The 14,236-nt window shown below is 45.2% G+C and overlaps 1 protein-coding gene across 1 annotated transcript; it reads left to right on the forward strand.

The window, feature by feature from the left end:
* The first annotated feature begins 61 nt into the window (after positions 1-61).
* MRPL55 (mitochondrial ribosomal protein L55) lies at positions 62-13,982 on the forward strand. The gene is made up of 4 exons (XM_069729099.1): positions 62-189; positions 504-614; positions 13,152-13,347; positions 13,785-13,982. Exons 2-4 carry the CDS (start codon positions 529-531, stop codon positions 13,932-13,934), a joined length of 432 nt encoding a protein of 143 aa, XP_069585200.1. The 5' UTR covers positions 62-189; positions 504-528; the 3' UTR covers positions 13,935-13,982.
* The last annotated feature ends 254 nt before the right edge of the window (positions 13,983-14,236 follow it).

Consider the following 14,236-nt stretch of genomic DNA (forward strand, 5'->3'; position numbering starts at 1 on the left):
GGCGTGTCCTATCACCACAGTAACGGCCAGTAGACCTAGTTTCGCTTTGAGCAGAGTGGATGACGTCACATCCTGTCGCCCGTGATGACGGAGCCTTCTTACCTCAGGGCTTCGATAACATGGCGGCGGTAGCGGCGCTCCATGGTCGCGCGCTGATGACGTCAGTGTGACGCTGGGACTTTCCTTGCGGTGAGTTTCTGCCTCGTGTCTCTCTTGTTACTGTAGAACCAGAGGTCCCAGCACGAAGGTGCGAGCGCTGCCTGCTGGGAGTTGTTCTCGGGGCAGACTGCTGCTACTTGTAGTTGTCACTGTCTTCATGTAGTGTCAGTGCCGGATTATTCATCCATGGCAGCGGCTCTTGAAGGTCACATGACGTCATCATCGCAGGTGACCCCGCCCTGACCCGGGAGATTCCAGATTATCAGATACCGGAGGAGCCGCTGCCTGCCCTGAGCTCCCCTCACCCGCTGCCCCTGTATCTGATCACTGCCGTCCTGTCACAGGGAGACGACTCCGGGCACAACAAAGATGGCCGCACTACTGAAGAGCAGCACCGCACTACTGAGGAGCAGCACCGCACTACTGAGGACGAGCGCCGCCGCCACCCTCCCCCGGTAACCACTAATGTCAGCGGGAAATGCAAGAATTATCACAGAAACAGCCGATATTATACCCCAGAGCTGCACTCACTATTCTGCTGGTGCAGTCACTGTGTACATACATTACATTACTGATCCTGAGTTACATCCTGTATTATACCCCAGAGCTGCACTCACTATTCTGCTGGTGCAGTCACTGTGTACATACATTACTGATCCTGAGTTACATCCTGTATTATACCCCAGAGCTGCACTCACTATTCTGCTGGTGCAGTCACTGTGTACATACATTACATTACTGATCCTGAGTTACATCCTGTATTATACCCCAGAGCTGCACTCACTATTCTGCTGGTGCAGTCACTGTGTACATACATTACTGATCCTGAGTTACATCCTGTATTATACTCCAGAGCTGCACTCACTATTCTGCTGGTGCAGTCACTGTGTACATACATTACATTACTGATCCTGAGTTACATCCTGTATTATACCCTAGAGCTGCACTCACTATTCTGCTGGTGCAGTCACTGTGTACATACATTACATTACTGATCCTGAGTTACATCCTGTATTATACTCCAGAGCTGCACTCACTATTCTGCTGGTACAGTCACTGTGTACATATATTACTGATCCTGAGTTACATCCTGTATTATACTCCAGAGCTGCACTCACTATTCTGCTGGTGCAGTCATTGTGTACATACATTACATTACTGATCCTGAGTTACATCCTGTATTATACCCCAGAGCTGCACTCACTCTTCTGCTGGTGCAGTCACTGTGTACATACATTACATTACTGATCCTGAGTTACATCCTGTATTATACTCCAGAGCTGCACTCACTATTCTGCTGGTGCAGTCACTGTGTACATACATTACATTACTGATCCTGAGTTACATCCTGTATTATACTCCAGAGCTGCACTCACTATTCTGCTGGTGCATTCACTGTGTACATACATTACTGATCCTGAGTTACCTCCTGTATTATACTCCAGAGCTGCACTCACTATTCTGCTGGTGCAGTCACTGTGTACATACATTACATTACTGATCCTGAGTTACCTCCTGTATTATACTCCAGAGCTGCACTCACTATTCTGCTGGTGGAGTCACTGTGTACATACATTACATTACTGATCCTGAGTTACCTCCTGTATTATACTCCAGAGCTGCACTCACTATTCTGCTGGTGCAGTCACTGTGTACATACATTACATTACTGATCCTGAGTTACATCCTGTATTATACTCCAGAGCTGCACTCACTATTCTGCTGGTACAGTCACTGTGTACATACATTGCATTACTGATCCTGAGTTACCTCCTGTATTATACTCCAGAGCTGCACTCACTATTCTGCTGGTGCAGTCACTGTGTACATACATTACATTACTGATCCTGAGTTACCTCCTGTATTATACTCCAGAGCTGCACTCACTATTCTGCTGGTGCAGTCACTGTGTACATACATTACATTACTGATCCTGAGTTACCTCCTGTATTATACTCCAGAGCTGCACTCACTATTCTGCTGGTGCAGTCACTGTGTACATACATTACATTACTGATCCTGAGTTACCTCCTGTATTATACTCCAGAGCTGCACTCACTATTCTGCTGGTGCAGTCACTGTGTACATACATTACATTACTGATCCTGAGTTACCTCCTGTATTATACCCCAGAGCTGCACTCACTATTCTGCTGGTGCAGTCACTGTGTACATACATTACATTACTGATCCTGAGTTACATCCTGTATTATACTCCAGAGCTGCACTCACTATTCTGCTGGTGCAGTCACTGTGTACATACATTACATTACTGATCCTGAGTTACCTCCTGTATTATACTGCAGAGCTGCACTCACTATTCTGCTGGTGCAGTCACTGTGTACACACATTACATTACTGATCCTGAGTTACATCCTGTATTATACCCCAGAGCTGCACTCACTATTCTGCTGGTGCAGTCACTGTGTACATACATTACATTACTGATCCTGAGTTACCTCCTGTATTATACTGCAGAGCTGCACTCACTATTCTGCTGGTGCAGTCACTGTGTACATACATTACATTACTGATCCTGAGTTACATCCTGTATTATAATCCAGAGCTGCACTCACTATTCTGCTGGTGCAGTCACTGTGTACATACATTACTGATCCTGAGTTACATCCTGTATTATACTCCAGAGCTGCACTCACTATTCTGCTGGTGCAGTCACTGTGTACATACATTACATTACTGATCCTGAGTTACATCCTGTATTATACCCCAGAGCTGCACTCACTATTCTGCTGGTGCAGTCACTGTGTACATACATTACATTACTGATCCTGAGTTACATCCTGTATTATAATCCAGAGCTGCACTCACTATTCTGCTGGTGCAGTCACTGTGTACATACATTACTGATCCTGAGTTACATCCTGTATTATACCCCAGAGCTGCACTCACTATTCTGCTGGTGCAGTCACTGTGTACATACATTACATTACTGATCCTGAGTTACATCCTGTATTATACCCCAGAGCTGCACTCACTATTCTGCTGGTGCAGTCACTGTGTACATACATTACATTACTGATCCTGAGTTACATCCTGTATTATACCCCAGAGCTGCACTCACTATTCTGCTGGTGCAGTCACTGTGTACATACATTACATTACTGATCCTGAGTTACATCCTGTATTATACCCCAGAGCTGCACTCACTATTCTTTTCTTAAGGACACTACAGATGCCTTGAGGAAATTTGACGGGTTACAATTGGAAGAAAACATGAGCCTGGTCACCTGTGATGTTGAATCGTTATACACCTCGATTCGACACCAGGATGGCCTTGAGGCTACTTCATTCTATCTTACGAATAGTGGACTAGATCAGGATTTGTGTTCTTTCCTTTGTGAAGCCCTAAGATTTGTTCTCACACACAATTTTTTTGCATACCGTGATTCTTTTTTTCTGCAACTACAAGGTACCGCGATGGGGGCGTCTTGTGCGCCCTCTTACGCAAATTTATTTTTGGGATTATGGGAACGGGAAATTTTTCAGACCAACCCACATGCCCTTAGCCACAAGGTGGTCTCTTGGTGGAGGTACATTGATGATGTCATCATGATCTGGCAAGGGACACGGGAAGAGTTAGGTACCTTCATCAATGACTTGAATTCCAATACCAGGAACATTAAATTAACTTACAGATATGAGACTCGAAAAATAGACTTCTTGGACATCTCCATTATAGTCGATGATGATGGTAACATCCATACTGACTTATTTCGAAAGAATACGTCTGTTAATGCTCTATTGCACGCTTCTTCACAGCATCCACAGCATCTCATCAGGAATATCCCTACGGGTCAATTCCTACGTGCAAGAAGGATATGTTCCAATGATGAACTATGGAAAAATCGAGATATACCACGTCCAATGACTCACCGTGGTCCAGTCTATAGCTTACCTCTTCATAAAAACTGATTAGATTGGTTTGACAGGAGCGATTTCTCATAAACCCATGCTGATATGGAGTTACACAGTTATTCTCATTGAGATAATCCAGAATAACATCCCTCAGAAACCCTTCAAATATTTTACCAACAAGAGAGGTTAGACTTACTGGTCTATAATTTCCAGGTTCACTTTTAGAGCCCTTTTTGAATATTGGCACCACATTTGCTATGCGCCAGTCCTGCGGAACAGACCCTGTCGCTATAGAGTCACTAAAAATAAGAAATAATGGTTTATCTATTACATTACTTAGTTCTCTTAGTACTCGTGGGTGTATGCCATCCGGACCCGGAGATTTATCTATTTTAATCTTATTTAGCCGGTTTCGCACCTCTTCTTGGGTTAGATAATACATCCTGTATTATACCCCAGAGCTGCACTCACTATTCTGCTGGTGCAGTCACTGTGTACATACATTACATTACTGATCCTGAGTCACCTCCTGTATTATGCCCCAGAGCTGCACTCACTATTCTGCTGGTGGATTCACTGTGTACATACATTACATTACTGATCCTGAGTTACATCCTGTATTATACCCCAGAGCTGCACTCACTATTCTGCTGGTGCAGTCACTGTGTACATACATTACATTACTGATCCTGAGTTACATCCTGTATTATACCCCAGAGCTGCACTCACTATTCTGCTGGTGCAGTCACTGTGTACATACATTACATTACTGATCCTGTATTATACCCCAGAGCTGCACTCACTATTCTGCTGGTGCAGTCACTGTATACATACATTACATTACTGTTGTGAATTCAGCTTTTGGGCTCCCTCCGGTGGTTGTAGAGGGTAATGCAGTTGTGCCTGGATTGCAGGAGTGGACAGGTGTATCTACTAATTGCAGGACTGACTGGAGTATATGGCTTTGCATGATCCTTTAGTCAGTGCCAGTTGTCCATTGTTCTGGAAGGATTCACTTCCCTGCTGGTCTCTCCAGTTTGCTGTGCTTTTCTACAAAGATAAGTCCTGGCTTTGTTTTTGCTGTCCACCTGCAGTGGACCTTATAGTTCTGTGCATTTTCATGTTTTGTCTTGTCCAGCTTAGTCTGTGAAGGATTTTTTGCAGCCTAGCTATTTCTCTGGAGATGCAGATATACCCTCCATGTGTTTAGTCAGATGTGGTGTTTTGTATTTTCTGTGGTGGATATTTTCTAGTGTTTTTATACTGACCGCATAGTACTCTGTTCTATTCTTTCTTTTTAGCTAGTATGGCCTCCTATGCTAAATCCTGATTTCATGTCTGCGTATGTTATTTCCCTCTCCTCTCACAGTCAATATTTGTGGGGGGCTATCTATCCTTTGGGGATTTTCTCTGAGGCAAGATAGGTTTCCTGTTTCTGTCTTTAGGGGTAGTTAGATCTTAGGCTGTGTCGAGGGGTCTAGGGAGTGTTAGGTACCCCCCACGGCTACTTCTAGTAGTAGTACAACTGGTCAACAATGAGTTAATTGCATCTCAGAAGAAGGGCGGGAAGCTTTTGAGCCATTTTTTTTCCTTAGCCTGTTTGGTATTTTCCTCCCTCTTTACCTCTGGGTGGCTACGGAGTCTAGTATTAACATGAATGTTCAGGAGTTAGTTTCTCGGGTGGATCAGCTTGCTGCTAGGGTACAGGATATTTCAGATTTCATTGTTCACACTCCTGCCTTAGAACCTAAGATTCCCACTCCTGATTTATTCTTTGGTGACAGATCCAAATTTTTGAGTTTCAAAAATAACTGTAAACTGTTTTTTTGCATTAAGACCCCGGTCTTCTGGTGATCCTATTCAGCAGGTTAAAATCATTATATCTCTGCTGCGTGGTGACCCACAGGATTGGGCATTTTCCCTGGAATCTGGCAATCCTGCTTTGCTTAATGTTGATTCGTTCTTTCAGGCATTGGGGTTGTTGTATGATGAGCCTAAGGCCGGCTTCACACTCAGCGTATGAAAATACGGTCCGTTTTTTACGGCCGTAATAAGCTGAAAAGTCCCGAAAATAGTGGTCCGTATCTCCACCGTAGGCAGGGTGTGTCAGCGTTTTTTTGCGCACGGCATCCTCCGTATGTAATCCGTATGGCATCCGTACTGCGTGTTTTTATCGCAGGCTTGCAAAACCGACATACGGCTATACAAGGGATCCATGTGTAAAAAAACAAACAAACATATATACTGTGTATATATATATTCAATTACCGGCTTTTGCTTTCTCCTTCCTAAACCCGACATGATATGAGACATGATTACATACAGTAAACCATCTCATATCACCATTTTTTTTTGCATATTCCTCACTACTAATGTTAGTAGTGTGTCTATGCAAAATTTGGCCGTTCTAGCTAGTAAATTAAGGGGTTAAATGGCGGAAAAAATTGGCGTGGGCTCCCGCACAATTTTCTCCGCCAGAGTAGTAAAGCCAGTGACTGAGGGCAGATATTAATAGCCTGGAGAGGGTCCACGGTTATTGCCCCCCCCCCCCCCGGCTAAAAACATCTGCCCCCAGCCACCCCAGAAAAGGCACATCTGGAAGATGCGCCTATTCTGGCACTTGGCCACTCTCTTCCCATTCCCGTGTAGCGGTGGGATATGGGGTAATGAAGGGTTAATGTCACCTTGCTATTGTAAGGTGACATTAAACCAGATTAATAATGGAGAGGCGTCAATTATGACACCTATCCATTATTAATCCAATACTAGTAAAGGGTTAAAAAAACACACACACATTATTAAAAATTATTTTAATGAAATAAAAACAAAGGTTGTTGTAATATTTTATTGAACGCCCAATCCAATCACTGAAGACCCTCGTTCTGTTACAAAAAAAAATAATAAACCAACAAAATCCTTACCTTTCGTAGATCTGTAAAGTCCAACGATGTAAATCCATCTGAAGGGGTTAAAATATTTTGCAGACACGAGCTTTGCTAATGCAGCTGCTCCTGCCTGCAAAACCTCGGAGAATGTAGGTAAAGTAGGTCATTGACCTATATTTACCTTCATTTGCGGTGAGGCAAAAGCTCCCAGGCTCGAGGCCCAGGCTTTCCTAGAAAGCTCCCAGGCTCGAGTTCATATGAGGACAACCAGCAGAGGTCGCCTCTTATGATCTCGAGCCTGGGAGCTTTCTAGGAAAGTTCCCACGATCTAGGAACAGCCAGCAGAGGGCGCCTCACCGCAAATGCAGGTAAATATAGGTCAATGACCTACTTTACCTACATTCTCCGGGGTTTTGCAGACATGAGCAGCATTGCATTAGCAAAGCTCGTGTCTGCAAAATATTTTAACCCCTTCAGATGGATTTACATCGTTGGACTTTACAGATCTGCGGAAGGTATGTATATTGTTGGTTTATTATGTTTTTTTTGTTACAGAACGAGGGTCTTCAGTGATTGGATTGGGCGTTCAATAAAATATTACAACAACCTTTGTTTTTATTTCATTAAAATAATTTTTAATAATGTGTGTTTTTTTTTAACCCTTTACTAGTATTGGATTAATAATGGATAGGTGTCATAATTGACGCCTCTCCATTATTAATTTGGCTTAATGTCACCTTACAATAGCAAGGTGGCATTAACCCTTCATTACCCCATATCCCACCGCTACACGGGAGTGGGAAGAGTGGCCAAGTGCCAGAATAGGCGGATCTTCCAGATGTGCCTTTTCTGGGGTGGCTGGGGGCAGGTGTTTTTAGCCAGGGGGGGTAATAACCGTGGACCCTCTCCAGGCTATTAATATCTGCCCTCAGTCACTGGCTTTACTACTCTGGTGGAGAAAATTGTGCGGGAGCCCACGCCAATTTTTTCCGTCATTTAACCCCTTAATTTACTAGCTAAAACGGCCAAATTTTGCATAGACACACTACTGACATTAGTAGTGTGGAATATGCAAAAAAAAAGGTGATATGAGATGGTTTACTATATGTAACATGTCTCATATCATGTCGGGTTTTAGGAAGGAGAAAGCAAAAGCCGGTAATTGAATTATCGGCTTTAAAGCTGTCTAGCGCTGGAAGAAATATTAAAATATATATATATATATATATATATATATATATCCTATTCTATGTGTACATATTTATTCTACCTATTCTACTGGAAGCTGTCAGTGTGATTTTACTGTACACCGCACTGAATTGCCGGCTTTTCTCGCTAACACCGCTGCGTATTTCTCGCAAGTCACACTGCTGGTCCGTGTGTAATCCGTATTTTTGGGGCTTCCATAGACTTTCATTGACGTTTTATTTGCGCAATACAGTGACAAACGCAGCATGCTGCGATTTTCTACAGCCGTAGAAAGCCGTATAATACTGATCAGTTTAATACTGCAGATAGGAGCAGGAGCATAGAGAATAATTGGGACGTATGTTTTACGGACGTAGTTTCTGCGCTCTTACATCCGTAAAACTCGCAAGTGTGAAGCCGGCCTAATTCTGTGGATCAGGCTGAGAAAATCTTGTTAGCCCTGTGTCAAGGTCAAGAAGCGGCAGAATTTTATTGCCAGAAATTTAGAAAATGGTCTGTACTGACTAAATGGAATGAGGATGCCTTGGCGGCAATTTTCATAAAGGGTCTTTCTGAATCCGTTAAAGATGTTATGGTGGGGTTCCCCACGCCTGCTGGTCTGAGTGATTCTATGTCTCTGGCCATTCAGATTGATTGGCGCTTGTGCGAGCGCAGAATTGTGCACACTGTGGCGTTGTCCTCTGAGCGGAGCCCTGAGCCTATACAGTGTGATAGGATTTTGTCTAGAGCTGAACGTCAAACATTCAGGCGTCAGAATAGGTTGTGTTTTTACTGCGGCGATTCTGCTCATGTTATTTCTGATTGCCCTAAGCGTACTAAGAGAATCGCTAGTTCTGTTGCCATCAGTACTGTACAACCTAAATTTCTGTTATTTGTGACCTTGATCTGCTCATTATCATCATTTTCTGTCATGGCATTTGTGGATTCAGGCGCCGCTCTGAACTTAATGGACTTAGAATTTGCCAGACGTTGTGGTTTTCCCTTGCAGCCTTTGCAGAGCCCTTTTCCTTTGTGGGGCATTGATGCTACACCGTTGGCTAAAAATAAACCTCAGTTTTGGGCACAGCTGGCCATGCGCATGGCGCCAGCCCATCAGGAAGATTGTCGTTTTCTGGTGTTGCATAATTTGCATGATGATATTGTGCTGGGTTTTCCATGGTTGTAGCTACATAATCCGGTGTTAGTTTGGAAATCCATGTCTGTGACTAGTTGGGGTTGTCAGGGGTTTCATGGTCACGTTCCTTTAATGTCAATCTCCTCTTCCCCCTCTTCTGAAGTTCCTGAGTTTTTGTCTGACTTCCAGGATGTATTTGATGAGCCCAAATCCAGTTGCCTTCCACCGCATAGGGACTGTGATTGTGCTATTGATTTGACTCCTGAGGTTCATTGTTCTGTGTTGGCTGGCCATCCTGGGATTTTTGGTACCAGAGATTTGGTTAGTAGGTCCTTTTGGTGGCCTTCTTTGTCACGGGATGTGCGTTCTTTTGTGCAGTCCTGTGGGATTTGTGCGCGGGCTAAGCCTTGCTGTTCCCGCGCTAGTGGGTTGCTTTTTCCATTGCCGGTCCCTGAGAGACCTTGGACGCATATTTCTATGGATTTTATTTCCGATCTTCCTGTTTCCCAAAGAATGTCGGTTATCTGGGTTGTCTGTGACCGATTCTCTAAGATGGTTCATTTGGTGCCTTTGCCTAAATTGCCTTCTTCTTCTGATTTGGTTCCGTTGTTTTTTCAGCATGTGGTGCTTTTGCATGGTATTCCGGAGAATATTGTGTCCGACAGAGGTTCCCAGTTTGTTTCCAGGTTTTGGCGGGCCTTTTGTGTCAAGCTGGGCATTGATTTTGTCTTTTTCCTCTGCATTTCATCCTCAGACAAATGGCCAGACTGAGCGAACTAATCAGACCTTGGAGACCTATTTGAGATGCTTTGTGTCTGCTGATCAGGATGATTGGGTGGCTTTTTTGCCATTGGCCGAGTTTGCCCTTAATAATCGGGCTAGTTCGGCTACTTTGGTTTCGCCTTTTTTTTTTTGAAATTTTGGTTTTCATCCTCGTTTTTCTTCTGGGCAGGTTGAGCCTTCTGACCTTCCTGGTGTGGATTCTGTGGTCGACAGGTTGCAGCAGATTTGGGCTTATGTGGTGGACAATTTGGTGCTGTCTCAGGAGGAGGCTCAGCGTTTTGCTAACCGTCGTCGGTGTGTTGGTTCCTGGCTTCGGGTTGGTGATCTGGTTTGGTTATCTTCCCGTCATGTTCCTATGAAGGTTTCTTCCCCTAAGTTTAAGCCTCGATTTATTGGTCCTTATAGGATTTCTGAGATTATTAATCCGGTGTCCTTTCGCCTGGCGCTTCCGGCCTCTTTTGCTATTCACAATGTCTTCCATAGATCTTTGTTGCGGAAATATGTGGAGCCCGTTGTTCCCTCTGTTGATCCTCCAGCCCCTGTATTGGTCGATGGGGAGTTGGAATATGTTGTTGAGAAGATTTTGGATTCCCGTTTTTCGAGGCGGAAGCTTCAGTACCTTGTCAAGTCGAAGGGTTATGGCCAGGAGGATAATTCTTGGGTTTCTGCCTCTGATGTCCATGCCGTTGATTTGGTTCGTGCCTTTCATCGGGCTCATCCTGATCGGCCTGAGGGCTCTGGTGAGGGTTCGGTGACCCCTCCTCAAGGGGGGGGGTACTGTTGTGAATTCAGCTTTTGGGCTCCCTCCGGTGGTTGTAGAGGGTAATGCAGTTGTGCCTGGACTGCAGGAGTGGACAGGTGTATCTACTAATTGCAAAACTGACTGGGGTATATAGCTTTGCAGGATCCTTTAGTCAGTGCCAGTTGTTCATTGTTCTTGAAGGATTTACTTCCCCGCTGGTCTCTCCAGTTTGCTGTGCTTTTCTACAAAGATAAGTCCTGGCTTTGTTTTTGCTGTCCACCTGCAGTGGACCTTAGTTCTGTGCTTTTTCATGTTTTTGTCTTGTCCAGCTTAGTCTGTGAAGGATTTTTTGCCGCCTAGCTATTTCTCTGGAGATGCAGATATACCCCCCATGTCTTTAGTCAGATGTGGTGATCCGTATTTTCTGCGGTGGATATTTTCTAGTGTTTTTATACTGACCGCATAGTACTCTGTTCTTTTCTTTCTTTTTAGCTAGTATGGCATCCTATGCTAAAATCTGATTTCATATCTGCGTATGTTATTTCCCTATCCTCTCACAGTCAATATTTGTGGGGGGCTATCTTTCCTTTGGGGATTTTCTCTGAGGCAAGATAGGTTTCGTGTTTCTGTCTTTAGGGGTAGTTAGATCTTAGGCTGTGCCGAGGGGTCTAGGTAGTGTTAGGTACCCCCCACGGCTACTTCTAGTTGCGCTGCTAGGTTCAGGGTTTGCGGTCAGTACAGGGACCACCTTCTCCAGAGTCCGTCTCATGCTGCTCCTAGGCCACCATATCATAACAATTACTGAACCTGAGTTACATCCTGTATTATACCCCAGAGCTGCGCTCACTATTCTGCTGGTGCAGTCACTGTGTACATACATTACATTATTGATCCTGTATTATACTCCACAGCTGCACTCCACCAGTAGAATCGGGAGTACAGTTACTGAGTATTGTACATTGGAGGATGTCACGGATCCCAGTGAGGATACCTTTATCATCCTCACCACTCACACCAATTTGTCATGAACCGGGGTTGTTTGGTTGCCCCTGGTTCCTTTCTGAAGGGGATTTATCTATATCCCACTTCCTAGTTCCGGTTTGGAACTTGCAGCTCTCTGATGCCCCCCTTACCCTCAGGTCAGACAGGGTACTGCACCTAGGATAATTAGTTTACTTTGTACTGGCTAATGGGCACACTGCAGCGAGGGCAATATAATTACTCCCACTCAGGCGGGAACAATAATTATCAATGCTGTCCGTCGCTACAAAGTCTCCCAAACGCACAGCAAATATCCGCTGCCACCAGCTCCAATTTCTTAATTAATAACGGGTCCAGAGCCAACCCAAATTAGTAGCGTTATTCGCTTCAGAGGACGTGACAGTACGTTCTAGAGCAAGGAGAAACAAAGCTAATAATTTTATATACTTTACTCAAAAAAGGTAGACAGTGTTTATGAAAGGGTAAAAGGATATTATAAAAGACCAGTATCTCTTGTACAAACAATTACAAATAGAAAAGGATTAAAGTTGAAAAGAAACACGGTTTTCCCATATTTCAGATCATGGCAAACCATGTGGCTGGGGGAGGGGCGGACATCAGAGTGCATGACAGACTCTCGGCTAGACCCGGGACAAAAGACTCCCGAAGACTAATGTCTCACTTATCTCCGTGCTCATAACCAAGGCACTCCCCCTGTGGTGACCTCACTCAGAGGCTGAATACTCCCCTTTCTTAGAGTCAGGATAAGCCATTTCTGTATATAACTCGCTGTATGACCCTAGTAGAAGAATGACACAATGATCAGGATGCTCATCACGTCATGGGGGTTCTTTTTAGTATAAATACGGCGTAAACATGTGACCCGCTTATGGAGAAACCCATTCCTTGCATTTCGTTGGATTTAGCTCCTAGCGATTTCCGTGAGTTATAGATTTCTTGGTGGACATTCGGAATATGTAACCCTTATATCTCTATCCCTGATCGGTGCCATTATACATAACTTTTGAAGAACAAATAGAGTCCCATGTGGTTGGAAATTTGCTGTACCAGTAATAGCTGGTATCAGACAGGAGGGGGTATGAGAGGTTTAGGCAGAAAACTGGTTTTCCCAGCACAAAGCCATAAAAATTCCTCAGTGAATGTTGCTGGCACGCTCATCTCACATTACAGTTGCATAGCAGGGGGGAGGGAAGAGTGGCTTTGAATTCCAGCCTGTGCTGGCAGGCAGAGGAAACTGCAGCTGAGAGCTCTGTATGTGTAATTGAAGTAATCAGAACTTTCCTATTTCCTGACAGAGGGGTTGTGGAAAAATGTTCTACCTTTTTTTTTTTTTTTTTTTTTTTTGGTCCTTGTGATACTGTAATTCCTTTTTCTCCTCACAGTGGTTCACCCTGTTCTGCCCTCCGCAGTCTTGCATCATGTTCCTTTCACTCTTCAGCCAAACAGCAGAACTCTAACAGGGCCTGCATTGGGCGCTCCGCCCGCACCACTTTCCTGAGAAGCTACCCCGTCCTTCTGGTGCAGCCGGACGGCTCCACCATCACTATCGAGTACAAGGAGCCTCGGAGGATGCTGTTGGTAAGACTCTGCCCATACTGGGAGCCATTATATCATATCCTATTTCTCCACCAACCCTCTTGCTCCCCCTGTGGGTCCTCTGGGCTCGTCGCCCTCTTGCTCCCCCTGTCGGTCCTCTCAGCGCGTTGCCCTTTTGCTCCCCCTGTCGGTCCTCTGGGCTCGTTGCCCTCTTGCTCCCCCTGTCGGTCCTCTGGGCTCGTCGCCCTCTTGCTCCCCCTGTCGGTCCTCTGGGCTCGTCGCCCTCTTGCTCCCCCTGTCGGTCCTCTGGGCTCGTCGCCCTCTTGCTCCCCCTGTCGGTCCTCTGGGCTCGTCGCCCTCTTGCTCCCCCTGTCGGTCCTCTCAGCGTGTTGCCCTCTTGCTCCCCCTGTCGGTTCTCTGGGCTCGTCGCCCTCTTGCTCCCTCTGGGCACTGACATGCCTTCTCTCCTCTGTCTACAGATGCCCATAGACATCAGCACGTTATCTGAAGACGAGCGTAAAGCCCGATTGCGTCAGAGGAACCAAGCAAGGAAAACCAGCGCAAAGAAGGAGCAGGAGGTCGACGATGACTTCAACCCACAAGAATACAGGCAATTCTGGAAGAAGTGATTGCACCTGAACTCTTTCCTCCTAAATAATACACCATTTATATGACCACCATGGAGTTTTTTTCTTATTGTGCACTGTCGTTACTCAGCCTGTAGAGGCATCGCCCGCCCTCCGTATACCCAGCCGCCATTACTGAGCCTGTAGAGGCATCGCCAGCTCTCCGTACACCCAGCCACCATTACTGAGCCTGTAGAGGCATCGCCAGCTTTCCGTACACCCAGCCGCCATTACTGAGCCTGTAGAGGCATCGCCCGCCCTCTGTATACCCAGCCGCCATTACTGAACCTGTAGAGGCATCACCA

Source organism: Ranitomeya imitator, chromosome 6, assembly GCF_032444005.1.
Source record: "Ranitomeya imitator isolate aRanImi1 chromosome 6, aRanImi1.pri, whole genome shotgun sequence".
NCBI classification, from domain to species: Eukaryota; Metazoa; Chordata; class Amphibia; order Anura; family Dendrobatidae; genus Ranitomeya; species Ranitomeya imitator.